At 47.3% G+C, this 27,056-nt stretch overlaps 1 protein-coding gene across 1 annotated transcript in view; it reads left to right on the plus strand.

Annotated features, from left to right (window-relative positions):
• Positions 1 to 7,501: 7,501 nt before the first annotated feature.
• DHX15 (DEAH-box helicase 15) overlaps positions 7,502 to 27,056 on the plus strand; it is a 177,421-nt gene continuing 157,866 nt past the window's right edge. The window contains exon 1 of the mRNA XM_078678396.1: positions 7,502 to 8,032. Within this exon, the coding sequence (XP_078534522.1) occupies positions 7,962 to 8,032 (71 nt within the window). The 5' untranslated portion in view covers positions 7,502 to 7,961. The remainder of the gene's footprint in view (positions 8,033 to 27,056) is intronic.

Here is a 27,056-nt window from a genome sequence, read left to right on the forward strand (position 1 = left end):
CCGTCTGCTGGTCAGCTTGAGGCGGTGGGCGTTGTAGAGCATTTTTCGATATTTTTGGCATTTTTCGTTCACCCACCTTCAGAAATTTTACCAATCTGCAGTTTAGTTGGATATTTGTCGGATTTAAGCAGGCCAGCACCGCTTGCCTTCTGGTGTGGATGCCTTTTTGTTTAAATGGTTCTTTGAGGAACTGTTGCCGTACTTGGTGCAGTTCTTCGCATAGGCTATTCAGATTATAATTTTCAATCTTTTAGATCGGGAACAGAATAATTTAGTACTGTGTGTGAGAAGTTGGCCTGATATATGATGCTCACTAGTTCTAGTGATGACCTTGTATCAGTCCAAACAACCCTTATGGTGATTGGTTGTAAGTCAACCTTATAGACCAGCTATCCTAATGGTAGCATGGACAAAGCAGTCTTAGGCTAAACTCTTTTGGCATGTGAAGCCAGCTGTTTTACCACAATATAACCCCTTGAATACCAGATGAAAGGACACCACACCGGTTGTTATGAGAATAAACAATATATTTATTAATAACAAACACCTCTGAACTCTTTATGAGGTCAGAGGGCTAAGCACATGACAATCTCTTGGAAAAATACGACAAGTTGCACAAAATTACAATGGTGCCCTAGGGGCACGGCAAACCATATACTAAGTAAATGGAATGTGAGAGTCCATAGAAGAAATGGAGCTGTTCAGAGGCTGCAGGACCGCTGGGACTACGCTATCCTAACCTTGGGTAAGAAATAGGAGGCCCACAGGACGCGGGTGCAGAGTGTGAACTCACACGCGGGATGCGTAACAACGTCTATGGACAGTACAGTTCAAGTTAAAGGTGAGTACGGACAATCCTGACTAGTTAGGACTAAAACGACTGTGGAACTGGACACTAGAAGAGTCAAGCTACCCTTGAGCACCGAAATGCTCTCGTTACCTCACCCACGGGCTGCGGGTGCATAGGTGCGAAGTCGTGTCGTGTTCTCGCGTTGAAGTCAATGGAGCCTGAAAGAAAAGATGCTGCAGGCGACCAGGAGGAAGATGTCTGGTGCGATCCAAGGGTGGATCGGTGAAGAAGAAGACCTGAAAGCAGAGGGGACAATGTTCACAGTCACTAGCCAGTGACTGGAGTGGAACCAGGAAGGAACCAGATGTCGACGTCGCGATCAGGTGAAGAGTGGACGCTTGACTCTGCAGCCACGTGGACCAGGAGGTGTCTTCGACGACCAGGATGGAGGCACGAGCTGTCCCACGCAGGCTCTCGCTGTCGGCGGTGTTGGATCCGGAATCGGCGTCAACAGGCCTTGGCAAAGGCAACCCACGCGGTGAGTAGAAAAAGCATCTGGTGCGGACTAGGAGAGTCCGGGGTGCCCCTCTTTTGGAAGGGAGCAAGGGCCAGTCTGGAGCAACCAGACCAGCAGCAAAGATTTCAAAGTTCGTCGTCTAGGAGGCCACTAGCCAGCCGGCAAGTGACCAGACAACGCGTCGAGCAGCAGACAAGCAGAAGGGCCCCACGCAGATCTCGCGGATGCTGGAGGGCTGATCTTCGGTGCAGGGGCTGCTCGGGGCTGGGGCTTCTCAATCCCCAAAGCACTGGGTCGAGTTTACCTCGGGAGTCGTGCTGGAAGCGAAGTGCAGGTTCGTTCAAGATGGCCGGTCCCATGTGTCTCGTCGCACCCACAGATCTCAGCTGTGCTGCAGATGTAGGTTGAGGTCGGAGAGGTCTGGGAATCCGGGTCTCGTCGGGCTCTGAAGTCTGGATCCTCAAGGGAAGACGACAAAGTGAAGCTGCTGGACGCTGATGGTGCCTGCAGTTGCAGGGTGGACACTCCTTGCCCACAAGGGAGATTCTTCAGTCTTCTGTGGAGCAGAACGTCGAAGTCCAGAGTTTCTTCTTGTAGAATTGTTCAGGATAATCTAATTTGGAATGGGACCAGCTCCTACCTTTATTCTCCTAAAGGGAGCTGCACTACTGACTAGGTCCCTCCCCTGGGTGGGACCAGGAAGGGGGGTGGTTACATCCCCTATCCTTTGTCCGGGTTTTCGCGCCAGAGCTGGGGCAGGGATGCCCCAGCAACTGGTTTGAACCGGTGTATGCACAGGGCACCTTGTGTGCCCCAGGCATGTCTCATTCCTTTCAGGCCTGTCCTACCCAATACACAAAATCCTGTCTGGGGTGGTGCTAGCACCTCCCAAGGCAGGAAACCCTTTGTCCAAGCTGCCCTCGCTGGAAGGACTCCCAGCAGCAGGAGGTCAGACTTGTGTCTGTGGTGGCAGCATCCATTTTGTGATGCCAAGGCTCGAGTTAACTTTAACCGGGGTTCACAGTTACATACATGTCGTGTCCCGCTAGAAGGGTGGAATGCTACCCCTGTCGCCAGAATTGGCGAGGGGGTAGTATTCCAATTCGTATGACACCTTACTCGACATGTTTTGATAATGTTATACCAGAGTTAGCATTCAACCGCGAGGTCAATAATGCACTTAAGAGTATATGGTATAGCGTTATCATGGAACAGCTATTAGGACTTGGTTCCGCAAGCTGCAGACGGGCTCAGCTCATGCCAGAGCACCATCTCACATAATTCCAAGCACTCTGCCTTCAGGATTGTTAAGGCCTGCCATAGGAGTGACTGATAGGAGGATATGTGTCCATTTTAGGGTTAGATATAGGTATACTATATCTATAGCAAAGGGTGATTACACCACCTTGCCCCAGCTGTCGTGCAGCCAGTTGTGTCAGTTTTAGATGGCCAGCCAGGGGTGGCATAATACATGCTTCAGCCCCTGGTAGGCCCTGGGTACACCTATGCCCTGGATACCTAAGGTATACTGTACAGGGACTGATATGGTGGCCCAGTACTAATTGGTAAATGCACCTAAAGTACATGGTTGTCAATTTAGAGAGAGAACAGCTAGGCTGTGGGTCTGATTAGCAGGCCCACAGCCAGGGAAAGTCGTAAACCAGTGAAGCAAAAAGCAAAAATCTGGGGTGACCATAGGATTGCAGACCCCACTCTCCTACACTGTGTAGCAGGTAAAACCAGCTTTGGGAGTAACCACGCCACAGCTGTGCCCTTTCCTGTCTATGCCTCCGCCCTCCTGACAGAGAAAATTGGCAGTACCAAAATGGAAGCACTGCTAAAAGGTGCTTCTCCACAAACCTCGCTCAATCTCGCCAAAAAGCCAGAAAAAACGTCTCACAACGGAAGTTGCTGCAAGCAAAAGTAATCATGTGCCATTTCCAGGTAAAATATAGCCTTATTACAGCAGTATATCGTCAAAAAATGGGGCGAAATTGCGGAGGCGACTCAGTGACGGCAATCTTGATTTGCGCGATTTTCTACATCAACGCAGAGTAAGAGAAGCATTTGAGGCCTACGTGAAAATGAGCTGAATTAGCCCCCAATATGCCAGCAGTGTAGCTAATAGTAGCGAGGGGGTGTTTGTTCACGCCTTTTATAAAGAAGCCACTTTCACTTTAGGAGAAGTGGACAGGGCACTAGACCTAGTTAATGAGGGTCGTGCCACAGGCATGGACTGAGTGCCCGCAGATGTATTCTTGAATACCAGAGCCCGCTGGAGGATATATATCCTATATGTGGCAAATGCCATAGCACAAGGGATGGAGGTACCCCAATCATGGAAAGGTGCAGAGATAGTGCCAGTGTACAAAAAAGGGGATAAGTCGTCAGCAGCTAATTATAGACCGATAAGTCTGATCGACTTGATCCAAAAGATTGTGGGTCGACTTGTATTGGGCAAAATCCAGTCTTGGATGGATGATGATAACATCTTGAGTCACCTCCAGGCTGGCTTTCGCCCGAAAACAAATACTATAGACCAGGTCTTTAGGTTTATCATGTTATACTGGTGTACGGTGATCTTAGAGAAAGGCACCTTGTACGCGGTCTTTGTTGACCTAAGGGCGGCTTTTGACCTCGTTCCGCGTAAAATCCTGTGGAAAGTCCTTGCAGAGCTGGGGATGGCGCCTGTACTATTGAGCCTAATCATCCGCCTACATGAGGATACTTTCTCCCGGGTTGGGTGGGGTCGTCAGGGAGAGGTAACGGAAACCTTCCCGGTTGAGCGGGGAGTGAGACAAGGCTGTGTCATGGCACCGACCTTGTTCTCGCTCTTCGTGAACGGGGTGGCTGAGTTCCTCTCCCTGATCCCCACCGATGCCCCAGCTATGTGTGGTGAGCGGGTCCCGATCCTCATGTTCGCGGACGATACATTGATTATGTCAAAAACACCAAGTGGGCTCCAGCGCGCTTTAAAGCGCTTTGAAATGTTCTGCCTGAGAGAGGCCTTGAAATAAACACAGCAAAAAACAAATTTATGGTCCTTAACGGCCGTATATCACCTGGGCCTGCTAAACCTTTCAGAGGAGCGATGTATATGAATGGCGCCCCGCTAGAGCGGGTTGACGCCTTCACTTATCTGGGGGTCACACTCCAGAGAGATCTGGGGTGGAACAGCCAATTAGATATTGCAGTATTAAAACATCATTAGCAGGCTGGTATTCTTCTGAAAAAGTTTAGCTTATCAACAACAAAGCCCATTAGCCCACTATTGGAAATTTATAGGATGAAGGTGCTAAGCTCGACATTGTACGGTGCCGAGCTATGGGGATTTCAGAATTTGAAAAATCTGACGCTAGCAGAAAACTAATTTTTGCGTAAAGCAACTAGCGTCCCTACAAGTACCCCTTTAACACCTCTAATGTGGGATCTTGGACAAAAAGCAGTCCAGGACCTTGCCTCTCTACGGCCCTTGCTGTATTGGCGCCGACTGTGGACCACAGAGGAACTCCAACATTATGCACAGGGCTTACGGGAGATTATGATAAAAGATGGCTCCCAAAAAATTCACTGGCTGAAGTCCATTCGGTCCCTACTAATTAGGTTGGGACTGCGAGAGCTATGGGACGACCCGACAAACACTATATTCCCTTCCAAGAAACTTCTGAAAGTAAGCTATTGGGAGATGATAAATGCAGAAGTATGTATAAGGGGTTCTTCCTCACACCTAACAGGCCGTTTCCTAGAATTTAAGGCCCAACCGAAACTGGAATTGTATTGGGATGCCGTAGAGAAAAATCAGGACCGCAAACTCTATTTTCAATTTAGAGTAGGCTCCCTTCCAGTTAGGTCTTTTACAGCCAATTGGGCAGGGGAAAACGGTAGGGATAAATGCCCTAAGTGTGGTGAAGAACGAGAAACAATAAGTCATCTTCTTTTCCTATGCCCCTTATATTCTGCACCCAGAGCCATGTGGGTTAAGCCTATCTGCAGAGCGATTGGTACACAAAGGTACACTGAGGCTTTAAGAATTTTAAGTAGTGACCCCTGCCCTGTAATTGCTATTGCCATGGCTAAATTTCTGAAATGGGCTTGGGTAATCCTGGTTGCGGAAGGGCTCTGATTATTGTTTGCAGACTGTGTGTAAATATGTGGGCCTACTCAATTTGTGTAACTTATGTGCAATACCCCCTGTACTGTTTAAAAATGATGGATTTTGTTTTATGAACTTAGCTTTTATGCACTCAAAATAATTGATATTCGGCAATCGTCTATAGTAGTTTAATTCAAATCTTAGATATTTATTGAACGGTTTTTTAATGGAATTTTATACTGAAATACTGTGGTTTTATGTATGTTTTTATGTATGCTTTTATGACTTAATTGTCGAATAAAGTATAATGATGATGAGAATCCCTACCATTTAATTTTATTATAAATCTCACATTTCATAATTGCATTTCGATTCTCTCCATTATAGCAGTTATAGTTTCTTTCAAGTACTACATCTCAATATTGGCCACTACTAAAAACAAAAAAAAAACTTCTGCATTTTTTTATGTTACCTTTTCCAAAACAAATTATTAATGTGTCACTCTCAAAACATGTGTTATTGTATAGACGATACCATACATGCCAATGGACCCGATTCAGGCGGTAGACTACCGATTCTTCAAGCCAAAAATGGTTTTAGTTTAGCTGTCACCCGCTTGAAATTGCATTTTCTACAATAGAAGACAATGGGGAATTTTCATTCTCCAGATTTTTTATTTTAAATCTCCCACATACCTGTCCTAAAATGTTGGCATGTACGCAATACAGAAGCTCAGACAAACAAACGTTATTGAATTGTCATGCATAAACACACTTTACACATGGAAATAGTTTACATAAGCAAACTGAAAACTTGCCAGCTATGTACACCAACCACATTATAATCAGGCCCTTATCTCACATGCAACTGTGGTGCTATTTACCAACAAACTTGTAATCAAGACACCTATAGAATTTCATCTTTGGTCTACATGTACTTACTTCTATTGTGCATCTATGTACCTTTCATGTACTTGGATCTGTGTGTCTGTTACCTTTCTCCTGAAACAGCATATCCAATGCACTACCCTTTTTCTCATCCTGTACCTCTATCAATATCTTTAATATATATATATATACTTACCTCCTCTATGCATCTATGCACTTTCAATATACTTATGGATCTATATATTTATCATTTTCTTCTAATTTAGCATTTAAAATGCACTACCCTACTTCTCTCAATATATCCTCTGGCCCAACCGTCTGACTCATCTCAAACTTCTTTCTACTACTCTTTCCAATGCACTACCCTACCTCTCACCCTATACATCTATCAATATATAATCTACATCCACTCTCTCATTTATCCCACACCCCATACCACTATGATCCCAAAAAAAACCTTCTCGACTCTCTCCTTCTCTACCCCTCCTTGCATCATCTGACACCTCTTTTTACTATAACGATCCCCCAAAACAAAGCTTTATAAACTCTACCCTCTGATTCTTCCCCTCCAAACCCCCTTTTACTCATCCATAAGACTCCTCCTACTGCTATGACCCCAACAAAAAAAAATCAAATCTCACTTCTGTCCCTCCACTATCCTTTTCAATCAAAATAACAGACTAACATGTTCACTTCTCAATTTCCATATTACGTTATACTAATTCAACACTATTCCTCTATGGGTCCCGGATTGGCATGCTACTCGCCTTAAAAGCGCTTCGACGCGTCGTTAGGGGTAGGAAGCGCTATATAAATGCAATTACAATACAATACAATACTGAAGTTGGAAAGCCTGCAATTGGCTTTACCAGTGCTTGTTTCCTTTGTCCCGCACAGTCACGGAAGTTAAGCCTTTGACGTACTGACGCACATGCACGGCAACTCCAACATTTTCCAAAACGAAAACAAAAGGAGGACTACAATATTTTATGTAACGTAAACAAATGTTACTCTGTGTGCCAACGTGTGTTTATACCGGGTGCACGGGTCCCGGCGAACCTTTCGGCTATTTCGGGTGTGCGCACTTCAAGCATTCCCCGTGGCTAACTTTCTTCGTGGGTAGTGGCAATATTCACAGATAGTCATTCACAAAGCAAATCTGACCACAATAGCCAACAGAAGTACTCCCGATTCGAAATGGCCGCCGCGCATGCGGCTTTCATCGGTGACGTCTTTCAGACCAGCTGGGATTTGTGCTTGCGTCTCCTGTTCTACACCGAGGGATTTACCTGTTATACGTCTACCTTGGGTAGTCGATTCATTTCCAGCCCATATTTCCTGAAGTATAGCCAGGCAGACAATTCTAACCCCTAGTGCTGGGTGGTTTATGGGACTCGCGGTGTTGGACAGAGGCCGAAATAGCGGACTGTACTTCCCGACTTCCCTGCATCCTTTGCGCGCGGCCTGTTCCTGCTGTAGGGCCGCTCGGAGAGCTGTGACACGCGGGGTTTGCCGGGTGCGCGAGTGGCGTCTGGAGCGCGGTATAATCCGCCATCTTAGCAGCGTCCGCCCTCACCTTAAGACCGGTACTGCAATACCACCTGCCCAACACCGACAGCGTAGGAAGCCCAGTGCTGCCAGGAGTGCCGCGGCATCGCCACGAAACAAAGCGACATGTCCAAGCGCCACCGCCTGGACCTGGGGGACGATTACAGCAACAGCAAAAAACAGAGCAATGCTTACGGGTGAGACTGGTGTATGATGTCCTATGTGCACTCGCCAAGCAGGTGTAAAAGGCACGCTCCAAAGGCTGTTTCGTGGGCGATTGAATGTGTAGTTTATCGCTGCGGTAATGTAATATCGCTCGAATCGCAATTGAATATTACCTGTGTGTCAGGCCTGCCTGGTGGCCTTTGATTTGGTCGGTGCAGTTAGGCGGTCTGTCAGGCAAGTTTTCCATGGCTGCGAGATCATGATGTGTATCACTCTGCCTTGAAAAAGAGTAGTGTTCAGTAATTACTTGCCCTCGTCATTTCAGTTGGCATACGAATGTGATATGTGACAGTGAACTATTGTTTTCCCCCGGCTGTGGCCTCAGTGTGTTCTCAGATTTTGAAATCTTAAACCCATTTCTGGTGGATTTGATGTTTTCTGTCATCTTTCTGTTGGAGAAGGCGGTATTGCACTGCACGTTATAACTCTCGGCCCAATGCGAAAGGTCTTCCAGAGTTGTGGATCTGGTCTGACATTAATGGAAGCCACATACCTCCCTTTCCTTGTGGGATGTTGTTTTAGTGGTGCAGTAGTCGTACTGTGTGGCTCCTGGACTGTCTTGCTATATTCACTGGGTAGTTCATTGCTTTAGCTGTGGTTTGATCGTGTTCTGGTCCATTTCTATCTTGGTGAGCAATGTTAGGATGTCACTGGGAACGTTGGGGGGAGGAGGTTCCATGGTCTGTTGCTAGAGGTTGTGGGACTGTCTGCACCTTGGTGGTGGTTATCTGAATCGTTTCAATACATCTTTTATCGGAGAACCTGGAGTAAGACTATTTGTGGACGACGAATAAAAGGAAAAATACAATGGGGATATAATGCTAGTTTGTCAATTTCTGTGCATTGTGTTCTAGTAATTTCTATAGTGAACAGGCTGCCAATAGTGTGATATACAGCACCAGCTTAGGCAAGGTACTCTCTAGCCATGCTTTTAATAATGCTGTTGAACACCAGAGTAAACTCTTGCTTTATCATCAATGGCGTATTTGAGATTCTTCATAATTTTACAGTAACATTTTCTCTAGTAAGAATCAATTAAGTTTATTGAAAATCATCACGAGCTATTATTATTAATGTGTAGCTGCCAGTAGCTTATGTGCTACTTGTTGGAGAAGCCTACTATATATTCATCATATTTATTAAATACCTGATTTTGAGATATTCTGCCCCACGTTACCACTCAGCCTGTAGTAATTAACGTGTGTGGCTGATAAAACATAGTTTGCTCATTTTTGGCTTTCGTAATCCTAATGAACTGCCTTGCATATTGCGGTCTTTACTGCTGCCTAGTCTATTTGAGGTAAGGATACAGAACCTTTGTCTACTAAGAAACAATGCATCATATTCTCTTGGAGCCTTCTTCTCAGGTGGTCCTTGTCTGTTACCAGGTGAATATCAACAGTCTGTTTTCTTGTTAGTGAGGTCTGGTTGTTTCGCTCTCCTTGATGATGGGCTTGTTTCTGTGAATTCCATGCAGTCAAGAAACTTCTCTAGGTTGCTGATATCTGTGTATTCAGAAGATCAGTAGTTTCTTTTATATTTTTTATTGATTTTTATGAAACATATCACAGTGGCAATGAAATTCGCAATGCTAGCCATTGAAGCATTTTAACAGTTACATCGTTCATGCAATCAAAGGCATTGTCTTTGTGGATGGGGGTCTACTCCCAAAAATAACATTATAAAGCCTCCACAGCCACTATATTTAAACATTCTGCTTGGTATCAATCAAAGCTACCTTCATGTGTTCAAACTTACCAGACTCCGCCAATTCTTCTGATTCTTTTCCAGCAATGTATTGTTTATACAATCCCCAAAAACCTTTAAACCGACTTTGTGGGGGCAACAATTCGCTGTATAGCTCAGATTGTGTACTACTGTATAACATTTCCTTTGTCCACTCTGCCATTGATGGAAAAGGCTCACATGCCCAACACATCGCTATTCTGCTTTTAGCGAGGAGCAGACGCATCAACATTAGTTTCCTGACATCTTTCTGCAAAGACCCAGTGTATCCTAAGAAAGTCAACAGAGGGTCCAAAGAGAGTGATGACCCTGTTGTTTTATTTAAGTCGTGGAATATTTGTCTCCAAAAGTCCACAATCCTCGGGAAGAGCCAAGCATCATGCAAACATTACCAGCCCTGTCCGCCTGCATCGATCACAGCATGCAGAGTCTCTCAGACCATATCGGAGTAGTCTCTCCAGTGTGTAATACACTCTGTTGAGAAATTTAATGTATTAATCTGTCTCCCATTTAGCGAAACATTGTTACCTCACAGCAATACCTCCATTTATTATCATTAAAAGTCACCCCGAGATCTGTTTGTCACTCGATCCTGGCTTTGGTATACTGTGTTCGTCTGAGTTCTTGCGAGATATCATATAGGGTAGACACCAGCTTACTAGGAGATTTATAGCATAAGAGAAATGAGAGTAGTTCCGGAGCCAGAGGTTCCTGGATATCGTCTCCGAGCAGAGAGTGTAGTGCGTGCCTGAGCCTATAAAAATAGAATTGTGAAGTGCGCGCATGGACATCGATGTGCACACGCATGGCGTCTCACCTGCTTCACCCGCTCCCACCGGCACGCCTGCATGGCTTCTCCTCTCTGGCTTCCACGCGCATCGCTCACTTTCACTTCAGGGGTGTGGAATTTAATAGAATATCAAATTGTCTATGGGACAGGTTGCTTCATAAATAGGCCTATTCATAAATCTACTTGTCCTGTAACAAAATCCACTTGCCCCTTTGGTGCCATGTAGTGCAGCAACAAATTATGGCCGCAATCTCTGATATAGCCTCTCTGATTACGCTAGGGCTCACACCATAGTAGTGTTTGAACACTTGCAATCCCCTTATGTTGCCCTGTTTCCTCAGATCTACATACTGGGGTGGAAGATAGTGGTAAGCAATAGTTCCAGGGTTAAAATGCCCTTTTGAGTCTGTGCAAACCTACTAACTAGCGTGTTTTGAGGGTTTTTTACAACTCTTCTCTAATCCTTTCCCCATACTGATAGATGTTGAAAATTTACTCCTGACAACGGCAGACGTAAACCTTCTTCCAGAGTTGGGAAAAAATTGGTTGTGGGGGAAAGGAAATTTGCAAACACTCAGATTTCCGCATGAACAAATCTACACATGCATATTTGCGCATGCTAAAATTCAGTTCACAATTATTTTTAGGGGTACTATTTCTTGTCCTACTTCTGTAAATTCTTGGGCATTCACGAAAGCCATATAGCTGCACTTAATTCAAGGACATATACCATGGGTGCACTTTTGAGAATGTCTTTAATAACTGGGCCCCTAATTTGGTCTTGCGTTGACCGTTACCTTTTGTGTTTATCAAAATTCTGTCTCTCTCTGAACGGCTGGCTTCACTGTGAATGACAGCATTCTGCTCTTTCACAAAGAACATATCAGCACACAAAGTAGTTTTGTTTAGTGCCAGTAACTACTGTGGCAGTGTGTGCTTTTTGAGACAAAAACAATTTTTGCGTTTGCCAATGTTTGTTATAATGGTAAGTGCCCGGCAGCTCCCACACCAATAGGGATTTATAAAAACTATGCCAAAACAAGTCACATGGACACAACTAAAAAGCTGACCACCAATTTCAGACCTACTGGCTTTGCCAAAGCTTGTTTATTATTTCCCATCTTTTTGATACTGGTTACATTGATTTTCCATTATGAATGTTTTTGGGAAATACTAGCTTGCATCAACACATGTTACTAAATGATGCTGTAAAGAAATGGTACCTGAAGTAGTTTAGCAAAATTTATTTTTCCTGCTTTCATTTTTTTATGAACATTTTATTTTGAAAGCAAATAATCGTCAAGCTTGCTTCCAAGCTTATGCAAATATTTGCATCAAATCAGAGAACATTCTGGGAATATTATACATTGCCTCATATTGCTAAACTTTGAAAACGTGTTGCACATTTTTATACTGAAACCAGTGTCCGTAGTGCAGTCAGAGCTTACAACATTTACTTGGAGCGCTCACCCTAATAATAAAGCCTTTCAATTAATGAACCATAAATACAAGTATGAACAGCATTAACATATGGGCAAAAATATTACCTTAACTGCAGACAGTGCCCTTCCCTGATCCATAATGTGGTACTGCAAACTGGCAGCCAAAGGGTTTGTGCTACAAGGGGTTGGCCTACTTGTCCCAAGGACAAAATACACATTTAAACTTGTTGCCCTTGACCCCAAACAATATGTCCTGGGCGTCGGGCTATATGAATTCCACATCCCTGCACTTTCCATCCCCTGTCGGCTCCACGGAGACAGATTGTTCTTTTTTGGATCCATTTCACAGGGAAGCAACTAAATGAAAGAAGGAAAGAGGTTGTGAACCGTTTCTTCAAGTCACTGTTTTCAGTAAGTGAGCAGCAAGACAGAAAAAGAGGAAATAATAGGAAGAGAGGGTGGTGGGGGGCAGCTTCCAGCACAGAAAAGAAGAGGACATTGCCTGTGTCTTCGCTGGGCAGTAAGGAAGAGACAGTGTCCTTTTCCTTCTCTGCCCGTCCCGAACGTCCACGAAATCAAGCCGAGCCTTATCTGAATGCCTTAGCATAAGGAGCACTCACTGTATGGTAAGGGTAAAAGCAAACTTGTCGTTTTTTAGGTCTTGTGGCGTTAACCGTGCGAAAGCGCGGTCTCACCTGAGACCTATTGTTAGCGACTCAGCTTTCCAGGAGACAGGACCTGGCCGCGCGCATCTCCTCTCCAAGAAAGCGATTTGAACGGGCCACGCGCACGAGAACGCGCGCTCCATTGAACAGGCCACAATTCCCTTGCAATGCGCGCTTCATCGTGATCCTCCCGGGCCATGGTCGACCAGGGCAACCGCACCTACGGAGCCCCAACTCCCCCCCCCCCCCCCCCACCCCCCTCTCCCCAGCCCTTTTGAACTTACCGGGCAAATCTCGGGGGACTCTGCTCTCAGCACGCGGCAGGGGCAGGCACCGGGCATGTGCCTCGTGCCCCCTCCGCAGAGTTCACGTTGCGGCTCTTGCCAGCTCCTTTCCCGGGGCTCCCTCTTGGTCAAGGGAGACCCTCAACACTTGTGCAGCCTCCTGCTGGCGGCCCCGGGGCTCTCACAGGAGCCCCGGGCTGCGAGACGCATTTACTCCGCCTGCCTCCTCTTCCGGTCTGGACGCGGCCCTGCCCCCGTCGCAGACGACCTTGCCTGACTTCCGGGGCGGCCGCGGCGGGATTCCGGGGGCATTTTCTGCCACACAAACCTTGCCAGAAATCGCATTTGTGCTTAGTGGACACATCTCTTTCTTTAACATTTCCTGTTCTAACTTTGAAAACTTCTTAATCGGGAAGTCCAGAATTACTGAATTGTGCCTTTGTCCTCTCTATCAGTACTTGCTTGGAGTTTTGGTATTAAAGGGAACTGTTTGCATATGTAAGAGTATTTGCACACTTTGCTTTTGTCCCCACCGGCAGAAAGGTAAGCTTGGTATATTTTAATACTATTGTTCAGGTAACCAGTCATTCCTAAATCTCTCCTAACCGCGCTTTTCTATTTCTTATAACCCTATGCAATGTGCCTAATTGCAGATTTGATAGGACAAATGTACAGGCAGTAATGGTAGCAAAAACAAGTTGATTAAACCGGTCAAACGACTCAAAATTTAGAATCTTGCAATGATGCAGAACATACGAATGGAAATAACAGAGTGCAGTAGCTTGATACACAACTCGTGTGTCACACGTTGGGACATTTGCTGACATTGACACCTGGAGACAACTTGCTTTTGCTATGATCTATATAGTCCTGTACTCTAGCATCTGCCCATATTTATGTTTTGACGTATTGAGTGTAGGGTTCTTGATCAAGTGTGTGTGATGGGATTTGCTAGGGAGGTGTGTAGCTCCATGCCGTGCGTGAGGTGCATCATCAGAGCTGTGTGAATAATAACTGCGTCAGCCCCGTGCCTGAGGTGCATCATCAGTGCTGTGTGAATAATAATTGCGTCAGCCCCGTGCCTGAGGTGCATCATCAGAGCTGTGTGAATAATAACAGCTGTGAGCCCGTGCCTGAGGTGCATCATCAGAGCTGTGTGAATAACTGCGTCAGCCCGTGCCTGAGGTGCATCATCAGAGCTGTGTGAATAATAACTGCGTCAGCCCCATGCCTGAGGTGCTTCATCAGAGCTGTGTGAATAATAACAGCTGTGAGCCCGTGCCTGAGGTCAGGGCTCAAATTCAAAAAAATTGTACTAGTCCTGCAGGACTAGTACCTTAAAAAATGTCCTCGACCTAACTGCAACCTACTTGACCTCCGTCTCTAAAAGCGGAGCAAATGTGACAAGATAACAAGATTTAAAGGCATCTTTATTGCTCATTAACTTTGTGAGCAATAAAAATGCCTTTAAATCTTGTTATCTTGTCACATTTGCTCCGTTTTCACAGACAGAGGACAACAGTTGGTTTGCTTCTCACCAGAAAGGGCGAGTAGGATCTAAAAACAGCTCGACCATGTTAAATTTAGCTCGACTATGCGAGTGGTCGAGTGGAATTTTCGAGCCCTGGAGGTGCATCATCAGAGCTGTGTAAATAATACCTGCGTCAGCCCCGTGCATGAGGTGCATCATCAGAGCTGTGTGAATAATAACAGCTGTGAGAACACGGAAAAGTCCTCCAGCCTCCCAGTCCAGCAGGCATCCAGGCAGCCAGGGGCTGGGCAGGGCCCGGTTATGTTTTACTGTAGATATGCCTCTCTGTGTACTTGTCTATACAATTCCTGTATCCACCCATTCCTTTCTCTCATTTTTCAGTCTAGTAGCTGTCCTTTGTCCATGTTTTGGTACATTGATATGTCAATCCAGTTATCTCTCCCTTCTGTCTATAAGTTTAATGTTATTTATCTGTCTTTGTCAGTCCGTTGTCCTTCCATACATCTATTCATCCGCCCATCTATGCGTGTCTGTCGGTTCTTCTTTCAGTCTGTTCCCCGATTCCCCTGCAACCCTCCGCCTGTCTGTCCAACCAACCGTCTTTCTGTCTGGCTAGATGGATTAATATCTGTGTATAGCTTTATATTTTTAAATGCATAAAGATATGTATATTGTTGGTGCCCACATGTTGTTCACTATATTACCACACCAGGAGTAGTGTACTATAACTATCTCGTGCATGGCATCGAACCTCTTTAGCAATAGTTACCCGGAGTCCTGCTTCAAAAGCACACGAGTACCACACACTGACAATTTTTTCTTTTGTTTTTCCAAAGTGCTAGTTTGTTGCTGCTTCCCATATTGTAAATGGCTGAACCCTCCGTTCCCATAAAAAAAAACGTCATTTTGCCTCTGCCTCTACTATGACCACTAGTCTAGTGTCACACTCCAATCCCTAGCATGGTCCAATTTGCACATATATTTCAAAATATACATATTTGCCTGCCACACTGACCCCCCTCTCTTTGGTCTTCCCTCACCGTACATTTCCCAGAACGGTAAGATATATCTGAGGTGCCTACTTCCTCATACCCACTTCTGTCTGGGTGTGTCTCCTGCTTCATTTATGAGGGCTGTGCTTCTGTTCTCTGAGAGAGTGAAGTGCGCAGGCATAGTGCTTTCAGTGGCTGTTACAATGGCTTGATGATGAGTATGATAGAAATCACAATCTACTGAAGGTCCATGTAGACGGTTGGGAGACAGAGAACATGACAGCACCAGCCACGCACGCGCACACGCACCTGCACACACTCTGCACACACACACACACACTCTCTGCACACACACACACACTCTCTGCGCACACACACACACACACTCTCTGCGCGCACACACACACTCTCTGCGCGCACACACACACTCTCTGCACACACACACACTCTCTGCACACACACACACTCTCTGCACACACACACACTCTCTGCACACACACACACACTCTCTGCACACACACACACACTCTCTGCACACACACACACACTCTCTGCACACACACACACACTCTCTGCACACACACACACACTCTCTGCACACACACACACACTCTCTGCACACACACACACACTCTCTGCACACACACACACTCTCTGCACACACACACTCTCTGCACACACACACACTCTCTGTGCACACACACACACACTCTCTGCACACACACACACTCTGCACACACACACACACTCTCTGCACACACACACACACACTCTCTGCGCACACACACACACACACTCTCTGCACACACACACACTCTGCACACACACACACTCTCTGCACACACACACTCTCTGCACACACACACTCTCTGCACACACACACTCTCTCTGCACACACACACACTCTCTCTGCACACACACACACTCTCTGCACACACACACACTCTCTGCACACACACACACTCTCTGCACACACACACACTCTCTGCACACACACACACTCTCTGCACACACACACTCTCTGCACACACACACTCTCTGCACACACACACACTCTCTGCACACACTCTCTGCACACACACACACTCTCTGCACACACACACACTCTCTGCACACACACACACTCTCTGCACACACACACTCTCTGCACACACACACACACTCTCTGCACACACACACACTCTCTGCACACACACACACTCTCTGCACACACACACACTCTCTGCACACACACACACACTCTCTGCACACACACACACTCTCTGCACACACACACACACTCTCTGCACACACACACACTCTCTGCACACACACACACACTCTCTGCACACACACACACACTCTCTGCACACACACACACACTCTCTGCACACACACACACTCTGTGCACACACACTCTCTGCACACACACACTCTCTGCACACACACACTCTCTGCACACACACACTCTCTGCACACACACACACTCTCTGCACACACACACACTCTCTGCACACACACACACACTCTCTGCACACACACACTCTCTGCACACACACACACTCTCTGCACACACACACACTCTCTGCACACACACACACACACTCTCTGCACACACACACACACACTCTCTGCACACACACACACACACTCTCTGCACACACACACACACACTCTCTGCACACACACACACACACTCTCTGCACACACACACACTCTCTGCACACACACACACACTCTCTGCACACACACACACACACTCTGCACACACACACACACACTCTGCACACACACACTCTCTGCACACACACACACACTCTCTGCACACACACACACACACTCTCTGCACACACACACACACACTCTCTGCACACACACTCTCTGCACACACTCTCTGCACACACTCTCTGCACACTCACACACACACACACACACTCACACACTCACACACACACACTCACACACACACACTCACACACACACACACACACACACACACACACTCTCTGCACACACGCACACACTCTCTGCACACTTTCACTAGACACAAACACCATCAGTCTTCCGTGTACGCTTTCACCGGGCACAAACACCACCAGCCGTCGGTGTACGCTTTCACCAGACACAAACACCACCAGCCGTCGGTGTACGCTTTCACCAGACACAAACACCACAAGCCGTCGGTGTACGCTTTCACCAGACACAAACACCACCAGCCGTCGGTGCATGCTTTCACCAGGCACCCACACACCACCAGCCGTCAGTGCATGCTTTCACCAGGCACACACACACCACCAGCCGTCAGTGCACGCTTGCACCAGGTACACACACACACCACCAGCCAGCAGTGCACGCTTGCACCAGGGGTACACACACCACCAGCCAGCAGTGCACGCTTCCACCAGGCAAACACCACCAGCCATCAGTGCACAGTTTCTACAGGCACACACACCACTAGCCATCACTGCGCACGTCAATTGTTTTTTTTTTTTTAACTCTTTTTATGTTATAAAAGAAAATAAACAATCAAGGCAAAAAGAACATTACAATACAGGTGCTTTCTCTGAGCAGGAAGGAAAAGGCAATAGCATTACAGAGCAAGTCAATCAACACAAACCATGGGGGGGGCAGAATCGGGGGGGAAAAAGACTAAAGATTTTAAAACATATGAATTAAAACAAGTCGTGGAACGTCCGGATTAGGGCGAATGTGAACCATCGGGTACATCAGGAAGGGGTGGTGTGCATATATCTCCTCTGTAGGAGTTCCATTGATTCCAAATTTCCCCCCATTTTTGGGGCCTACCTCGTGCCACATACACCGTCTTCTCTCGAAACATACACCAATCCATATTTTCCTTCCACACCGAGACCGTCGGCGGGCGGGGAGCGCCCCACACAGGGCTCCACAAATTCACTCGACCGCTCGCATTTGCGAGTGAGATTGATTAAGGACGAGCTATTTTTAGGTCCTGCTCGCCCTTTCTGGCGAGTAGGAATACAAACTTGACACTTGACCTCTGCCTCTGAAAGCAGAGGAAATGTGACAAGATAGGAAGATTTAAAGGCATCTTTATTGCTCACAAAGTAAATGAACAATAAAAATGCTTTTAATTCTTGTTAACTTGTCACATTTGCTCCGTTTTCAGAGTTTGAGGTCAAGTTCATTTAAGTTAGGTCGAGGAGATTTTGTAGTTTACTAGACCTGCAGGTCTAGAGCATTTTTAATGATTTGTCGAGCCCTGCCCACAACTGTGCAATGTCTCGTTTAGCAATCATGTTGGCCAGGGTCGCCCAACGGGTCTGAGCCACATCATAGTCATTTGGTTCCCATACATTCAGCAGGCACCGCCTAGCTTCCGGTAGTATCTCGACTCCCGTAACCTCTTTCATGATTGCATGCACTCTATTCCAAAAGACAGCAACCTCCGGACATTCCCAAATAATGTGAAGGAAAGTAGCAAGTTGACCACAACCACGGATACATAACCCATCAACAGAATAACTCATTCGAATCAGTCGCGGGCCAGTAACATACACACAGTGCAAGATCTTGAGTTGGACTAGTCGAAGACGGGCCGGTATCGCGACCTCCTTGGGTGAGGTAATCGCGAATTGCCAGTCCTCGTCATCTTATAGTAAACCGTCTCTGGTCCAAACCTCCCTTAAATGCGTTAACAGGTCAGACCGACCATTAATTAATTTCTTATAAATCAAAGAAATCGTGCTATCGGGCACATGTCCATCAAGTATCCGATCCTCCAACTGGGAAGATTCCGGAATAACAGTCCCAACGGGGAAAACAGAGCCCAAGGCGTGACGAATCTGTAAATAGCGAAAAAATTCCCGATCACTCAAGTCATATTCCGCCTTCAAGACCTCGAAAGTCTTAATCCTATCCTTAACCCAGAGATCGCCCACTCTACTGATACCAATCATATCCCATTTCCCAAAACCTTTTGTCCGCCATAAACTACCCAGCTTGCAAGAGTCCAACAAGGGGGTCGCCCGGGTCAGTCTCCCGCTCCACCCCATTGCCGCATTCGCACAATTCCACACCTGCACGGCGATCTTGGTAGGACCAGTAAGCGTCCGAATTGCAGATCTAGAGTATAGCGCCCTATTATAGTTCCCTCCCGGTAAAAGCCACCCATCCATCTCCAATGCGGGATCTAAACCCGGACCATACATACCGTGATTAATTGCACTCAATTGAGAGGCCCAATATCAACGCCTGATATCGTGAAGAGCAATACCGCCGTCATACTAGGGAAGAGTAAGTTTAGGGAGGGCGATACGGGCACGCCCATCCCAAATCAGCTGTCTTTATAGACTCTCCACTTCCCGAAAATATTTTGCCGGAATTGCGTCAAATTCTGGAGCGCGTATAAAAATCGCGGTAGAGACATCATCTTGAAAAGGGTTGCTCGCCCGAGGGGGTGACAGAGGAAGGCCGCGCCAGCCCCCACGTCAGAACGCAACCGTTGTAGCGGAGGGAGTCATTTACGTTCATATCTGGCTACGGGGTCCAAAGTGATAAAAATCCCCAAATATTTGAAACCCTCTTGTGTAACCTGTATTGGACAACCACGCGGCAATGCAGGGGCGCCACCCGCGAGTACGTATATACAAGACTTAGACCAATTGATCACGAGGCCAGAATTGCGTCCGAATGAAATCAACACATCAAACAGCACGTTCAACGACTTTTGGGGCGAAGTGAGGTATAACAGAATATCGTCCGCATAGAGCGATATGCGATCTTCAAACTCCGAGGTCCACTGTATACCTCTCGTCGATGGTTCCCAGCGCAGCCATGCAGCCAGAGGCTCCAGGGCGAGTGCAAAGAGGAGTGGAGACAACGGCCAGCCTTGCCGAGTACCCCTTCCCAGAGCGAAGGGACTGGATACCCGACCATTGACCACCCCCTGTGCCAACGGAGCCCCATAGAGTAAGTTTCACCCAGCTAATAAAGCCAGGACCAGAGCCGAATTTCGCCAGAGCGGCCCACAAATATGACCACTCCTCGGTGTCTAAAGCCATCATGGCGTCAAGAGACCAAGATGGCCGACTCCAGAAGATATGGGGCTCTCGCGAGAGCGCCGTGTAAGCGTCTCAAATTCAGTGCTGTGTTACGGCGCGGGATGAATCCGGACTGGTCCGGATGAATCAAGTCGCTAATCACATTAATAAGGCGGTTAGCTAGTACCTTAGCAAGGATCTTTGGCTCTGCATTAAGGAGCGAAATGAGTCTGTAAGACGTACAACAAGCCCTTGGCTTCCCCTCCTTGTGAATCACTACTATCGATGCAAGACGCTGATCGTAAGGGAGGGAGCCAGTATCTCTCGATTCCATGAATATACCGCGGAGATATGGTGCAATCCTGTCCGGACGCAACTTGTATAACTCAATAGGGAGACCATTGGGACCCATAGCCTTCCCCGAACGAAGAGAACATATAGCAGTAGCTATCTCATCTACAGAAAGTGGCGCTTCTAGCAGCTCCCTGTCTGAGTCCGATAGGCACGGCAGTGAAATATCTCTCAACAACTGGTGAGAGTCTTCTTCGGGTCTAACAGAAACTGGAGAATAAACCTCACGAAAATGATCAGCGAAGCACTCCACTATCTCAACCGGGTCAGTCACACGCATTCCATCAGGCCTCTCAATCACCGGAACCACTCGACTAGCTCTCTCTTTTCTGTCTAACCAGGCGATCAATTTCCCAGCCTGGTCCCCTACATCATACAGCCGCCCCTGTCGCTCCCTACTCATGAGTTTAGCGGCATCAGTCACCAAGGCCCTATAATCAGACTGTTTGAGACCGAGGACATGAAGTTTGTCTCTGGTGACCCCCAATTCCAACTCTCCTTCCAGTTCAGTAATATCAGCCTCCAGTCGGACGACCGCCTCATTTCTGCTCTTTTTAGCACCAGCAATCAATGATAAGGCCTGTCCACGAAGGACCGTCTTAAACGCTTCCCATAATGAGACAGAAGAAGACACCGATCCCTCATTCTCAAGAAAGTAATGATCAAGGGACTTGACAAGTTCAGCACGGGTCTTAGGGTTATGAAGATACCAGGGGTTAATCGGAGCCACTCGACCCCCAGTGCCCGGATTAATGTCCATATGAAGCCATACGGGAGAGTGATCCGAAATCCCCCTAGCTAAGTGCCTAATCTCCTTTATCAATGAGGCCTGTGGTGCCGGCATCAGAACATAGTCCAACCTAGACAGGCTGCCATGGGCACCCGAGTGGAAGGTAAACTGTGTCCGACCAGGGTGCATCACCCTCCAACAGTCAATCAAGCCCAGAGTTTCCAGGAATCCACTCAACCATGATTGGGACCTCACGAGATCTCGGGGGGGGGGGGGGGGGGGGATGGCGGTCCTCCACACCAGAAACAGAATTGAAGTCTCCGCCCACGATCAGCATACAGTCCGGGAGTCCCAGAATCACCCTCCCCAAATCAGAAAAGGTCGAGGACTGCAAACCAGGGGGGGACGTAGACAGAAAGCAGCGTGATGGTCTTCCCCTACCAGTGAGGGCAGCGTAATGTCCTCTATCGTCACACAGTACATTGTCAACCTCCAGGGGAAGGGAGTTCCGAACAAGAATACCCACCCCCCTGGAACCAGAGGTGAAACCAGCATGGGCAGCAAGGTGGTATCCCCGCCTATTCATAGCATGACAAGTGTTCCCAATCAGATGTATTTCCTGCAGTAACACTACATCGGGGAGAAACGTTTCAAGTATTGCAATACCACACCCCGTTTTATCCTGTCCCCCAATCCATTAACATTCCAACATAGAAGTCTCAACCCCCTACCCCCCACACTCGAAATGGTAGCAGAGCCCTCCCAGCCCGAGGCGCAGCACCCAAATCAAATAATAATTCAATACGTTGCCTTGAAAAAGAACCAAAACACACCCCAAACACTCCCCACCCTCCCCCCACAGTCCCAGGAAACAAACGCCCCCCACCCTGCACCCCTGCGTTAGACTCAAAAGCCACCCCAACTTGCAGTGTGCCTGTCGCCCTAACATGGAACTAATCTACAAAAAGAAACCCAGAGGAGGAAAGAGTCCCACCCCCGCCACCTCGGGGTACACACCGAAGTCTTAGTAATACGGGAGACGTCTAACCACAGTGACATATCATAAACAATGTCAGTAACTCGGGAGCACAGCTCATTCCTGGTCAGGTTGGCCACCCTCAGCTCCGCCGGAGTGTTCCATGCGATCTCGTCGCTCAGGCAAGGAATCAAGCCAGTCACTCACTCTGTCAGGGTGATCAAAGAAAAATGTCCGGTCCTCATATTCGATCCGTAGTCGGGTCGGGAAAAGCATCGCATATTTCAGTCCCATGTCCCTCCGTCTCCGCTTCACTCCTTGGAACTCCATCCTCTGTTTCTGAACAGATTGTGTGAAGTCCGGGTAGAAGCTCACAGTGGTATTCTCAAACTTCACCTGGCCACCCATTCGCGATGCCTGCAGGATAGCGTCTCTATCCCTGAAATAGAAGATTCTAGCAATAATTGGTCACGGTGGATCACCGGTTTTAGGCCGACCACCCGGAACTCCATGCGCTCGTTCAACGGCAAAGAATTTGCTGAGGCCTTTAGGAGCAAGATGCGTGAGGATGAGGTCTTCAACAAGGAGATCCGTGGAAGAGCCCGTGGAATTTTCTGGAACACCAATGATGCGCACGTTATTGCGTCGCGCCCGGCTTTCAAAATCTTCCAGTCGACGATTATAGAGGTCATTAGAGGTCCGGAGATTACGCACCTCCGTTTGGAGGTCAGCGACATCCGTAGTGAGGCTGGAAGTCTTTAAGTCCAAAGATTTTACCTTTTCATTGGTCTTCGATAAATCCATTCTGATAATATTGACGTCGATGGCCACTGTGTCTAGCTTAAGGGCGATGGCCTCATATTGTTGGTCCATAGAAGTCTTCATACCAGTGATGGCGCCCATGACGTCTTGCAATGTAAGATCAGCCAACATGGCGGGGTCCTCGGTCACTTCACCCTGATTCCTATTCGCCCCTCCGGGTGACACCTTAGGCTGGGTGTAGCGGTCCATGATGTTCGTTTGAACGGGACCACCTCGGAGAGGGGTCTTGGTTTTGCGTTTATCGCTGTCTGGTTTGCCCGCCATGGCGGGCGGCAAGCCCCCAGGAAGCGCCCTGGACTGGGTGAAAATGATTTGTGCGTTTTCCACCAATATTACTGATAGCAAGCTAGCGGGCACACGGCGTTGACCACCGACACGCCGCCTTGGGCTCACAGTATATCCAGGGTCCGGGCGCAACACAGGCTATTGCCGCAGGATAGTGATGCGGGAGGGTGAAGATCCAAAAAAGAAACCGAAAGTGAACTCTGGGCAGCAACCAAGACGCCGCCGCCGTTGTTGTTGAATTACAGCCCGGGCACTCAGACCACCCGAGGCTCGGAGGTGTCCATGGGGCAGGCCTCAAAGGTTCAGAGTATCATAAGTTCGGTTCCCGGAGTCCAAATCGATTTCTGAAAACAGCTCTTATGTCAGCTGGGTTGCGTCTTCAATAGCCCATCGATGATGGCAGGATAATATTCAGGATAATTGCGGGAGGTGGCGAGGGTCTCGGGAGCCCTGTGCTCACGCGGCCATCTTGGATGCGCGCGTAGCTCCTGCACACGTCAATTGTTAACGCATCCACAATTAACTATTGCAGCAATCACAGTATGGCACACTTTACTTTTAGCCACAATGTAAAGTACAAAGTTCCCCAGACTGGGTAGAGAGGAGGTAGAGTATGTCGATATGTAGTGTGTATAGAGAGAAAGAAAGAAAAGCCAAAGAGGGGGGAATCCCCTTGTTGGGAGTATGTCTTTTCTATGTGTGTCGTGTGAGTTTGCCAGACAAACAGTTAACTTTCACGATGTTCTGTTATGTTTTATCCCTCCAGGTCACTCATACTGAGCAGGATTTCCTTGCCTGCCCCTTTATGACCTCTTGGCATAAGGTTGTATGACTACAGATTTTTAAACCTTTACATTTATATTATTTTTCACTGTGTAGTACGTCCCACTTTGGGTCCTGATGAAATGCCGCGTAGGCATGAAACATGTTGACCACACCAGGGGGTTGTAGATATCTTGCCCAACATAACCAGTAGCAACTATCTCCCCTCCCAACTTTTTACTAAGGGCGCCAGCCACTCCAATAAATTCTATTGTGGACTGACCCACCTTTTTTATATTCACCTCACCTCCTACGACTACACCCCTTTTCTTCCCCACACACCCGCATGCACCATATGGCAGGGATTAAAGATCTCCGTTAAAGAGCCCCCTTGAGGGTGCCCGCTGAACATTGCAGCGCCAGTTCAGCGAGGAGCAAACCCATATGATGAAGCATGACATCTAGCTTGCTAGGTGTGTGAGGGTTTTAGTCCCAACAAGGGGATTCCCCCCTCTTTGGCTTTTCTTTCTTTCTCTCTATACACACTACATATCGACATACTCTACCTCCTCTCTACCCAGTCTGGGGAACTTTGTACTTTACATTGTGGCTAATCTTTCGGACACGTACACTGGACCCCTTTAAATATTGTCCGTCCTGGTTCCCCTCTTTTGTTACACACTTTACTTTTAAACATATTCATCTAAAGTGCAGCATGCCACCATTGCTACAAAAATAAATACAATTTTTTTTGGCCTACAATTTATGGACTTTTGTTGCAATTAGTGTTGCAATATTTAGCAATGCCAAAAGCTCAAACTTAATTACTGCGAGACCTATTGCATTGCAAATGCTTGTTAATTACCTGGTTTGTCTACCACATGGACAATGGCTTCATCGGTTCCAGTGACAGTGTGTGAAGTAGAACCAACAGTCATGCGCATCTTTCTCTTTACAGAGCATCGGCCTGGCTGTGGAAATTGTCCCGACCTTCTACAGTTGTAGTGTTGAAATGCGTGGACTCCTGTTCACATACATCTTTCTTTTGTCCTGTGTTGAAACCTTTGCACTGCACACACTACTTGTGTTCAGCACATGCAAAATGCTGGAGCTCCCCTGCGGAATGTGGTGAGGGGCCGCAGTCTCTCACATGTCAAGGACATTCATGGGTTTTGGGCTGAGGGGTGGCCCTTCTGAAGTGTGCCTCCCCAATCCCTGCGCGCCCCAGGATCTGCAGGTGCCTGTGCTAGGCCCCTGATTGTAATGATAACAGTCAGCGGTGGGGGACGCAGTGATCTTCCTGTGCGAAGCAGGTGTAGGTGGCTTTTGGAGTTTTCGAGTCAAGTTTGCAAACCAGACGTGAGCGAAACCATAAAGAATCTTATACATGTATTTGCCTTAAATGTTAAATTTAAAATGACTATAAAAAATAACAAAACATAATGGGTTGGTATGTGATTTCTTATTTCAACTAATGTTACTTCAACGAATCGAAATAACTATCCCAAAATATTAATCTGTTATTGCTACCTCATGGGTAACAATCCCCTGTGTACCGTGAATCCAACTTCATGCTCTATTCTTTTGCTTACCCTCTCCACCTTAACCTCTCTGACCCATTCAGCTTTGCAATAAAAGGTCTACCTGGTATGATTTTTGGCTGTGCGTACTTCCTTTTTAAGCCCGGTGGCAAGCGACAGTGAAAGAGAACATGTCTAGGTTTGTGCACACACACTTTTCAGGCAGTACCATGCCATGGCAAGAGGGCCTATTTATATGCATGGGCGCTGTATAAACGGCTGCCGTGCCCCCATGACCCTGTCCCCCTTCTCATAACTGAACCCACGTGGCTGCTTCAGCCCAGCCATGCCAGCCTCATGAGGACACCATGGCATTGTCTCGCTGAAGGGGGCATCAGTGGCGTAGCAAGAATGCTGCGGGCCGTGGTGCAAGCAGGACAAATGGCCCCTTAGACTGTTGTTGAGGTAAAACAAAAATACAGTAATTATGAGGATTCGTGGGTCCCTCTGGGCTCTAGCCCCGACGTCACTGCACCTGCTGCCCCCATGGTAGCTACAGGCAGCCCTGTCCACCATCTGCCTCTCACATTGTGTGTGTGTCACAGCCGGAGGTTTGGGGGGATGATGCGTGTCTGTGCTCGCGCATGCGCTCCTGTGACAGTCTGAGTGTAGGCATCCCTCTTCCACAGTTAATTTTGTGTGAGCCTCTCCCTCACCCTGTCTCCATGTGTGCCTTTCACAGTCTACTTCTGTGTGTTTTTCTCACCGTCTGCTGTTTGTACCTCTTAGTCTGCCTCTCTGGCCCTTTCTCAAAGCATCTCTTTCCAAGTGCTTTTTTCTCCACAGTCCACCTCAATGCATATTGCTGAGTTGTCCCCTCCCACTCCATTTGTGTGCTCCATACCCTTTGCCATTGTGCAACATTCCGTCCATCATCTTGTGTAGAATGCCTTGGGCCTTGCATAGTTTTACTCTGATGCGGCCATCTCTTCTTGTGGCCTGACTGTAATCCACCATGTTACTTATTTCTTTCTCCCCTCTATGCTTTCCTTTCAGGCAGATTCTAAATGAGGTCAGATTAAGACTTCACAAGATGCTCTCCTATTTGAAAATCTACTTTGCATCCAGCATTTATTTTC

This window comes from Lissotriton helveticus, chromosome 2_2 (assembly GCF_964261635.1).
Source record: "Lissotriton helveticus chromosome 2_2, aLisHel1.1, whole genome shotgun sequence".
In the NCBI taxonomy this organism is placed as follows: Eukaryota; Metazoa; Chordata; class Amphibia; order Caudata; family Salamandridae; genus Lissotriton; species Lissotriton helveticus.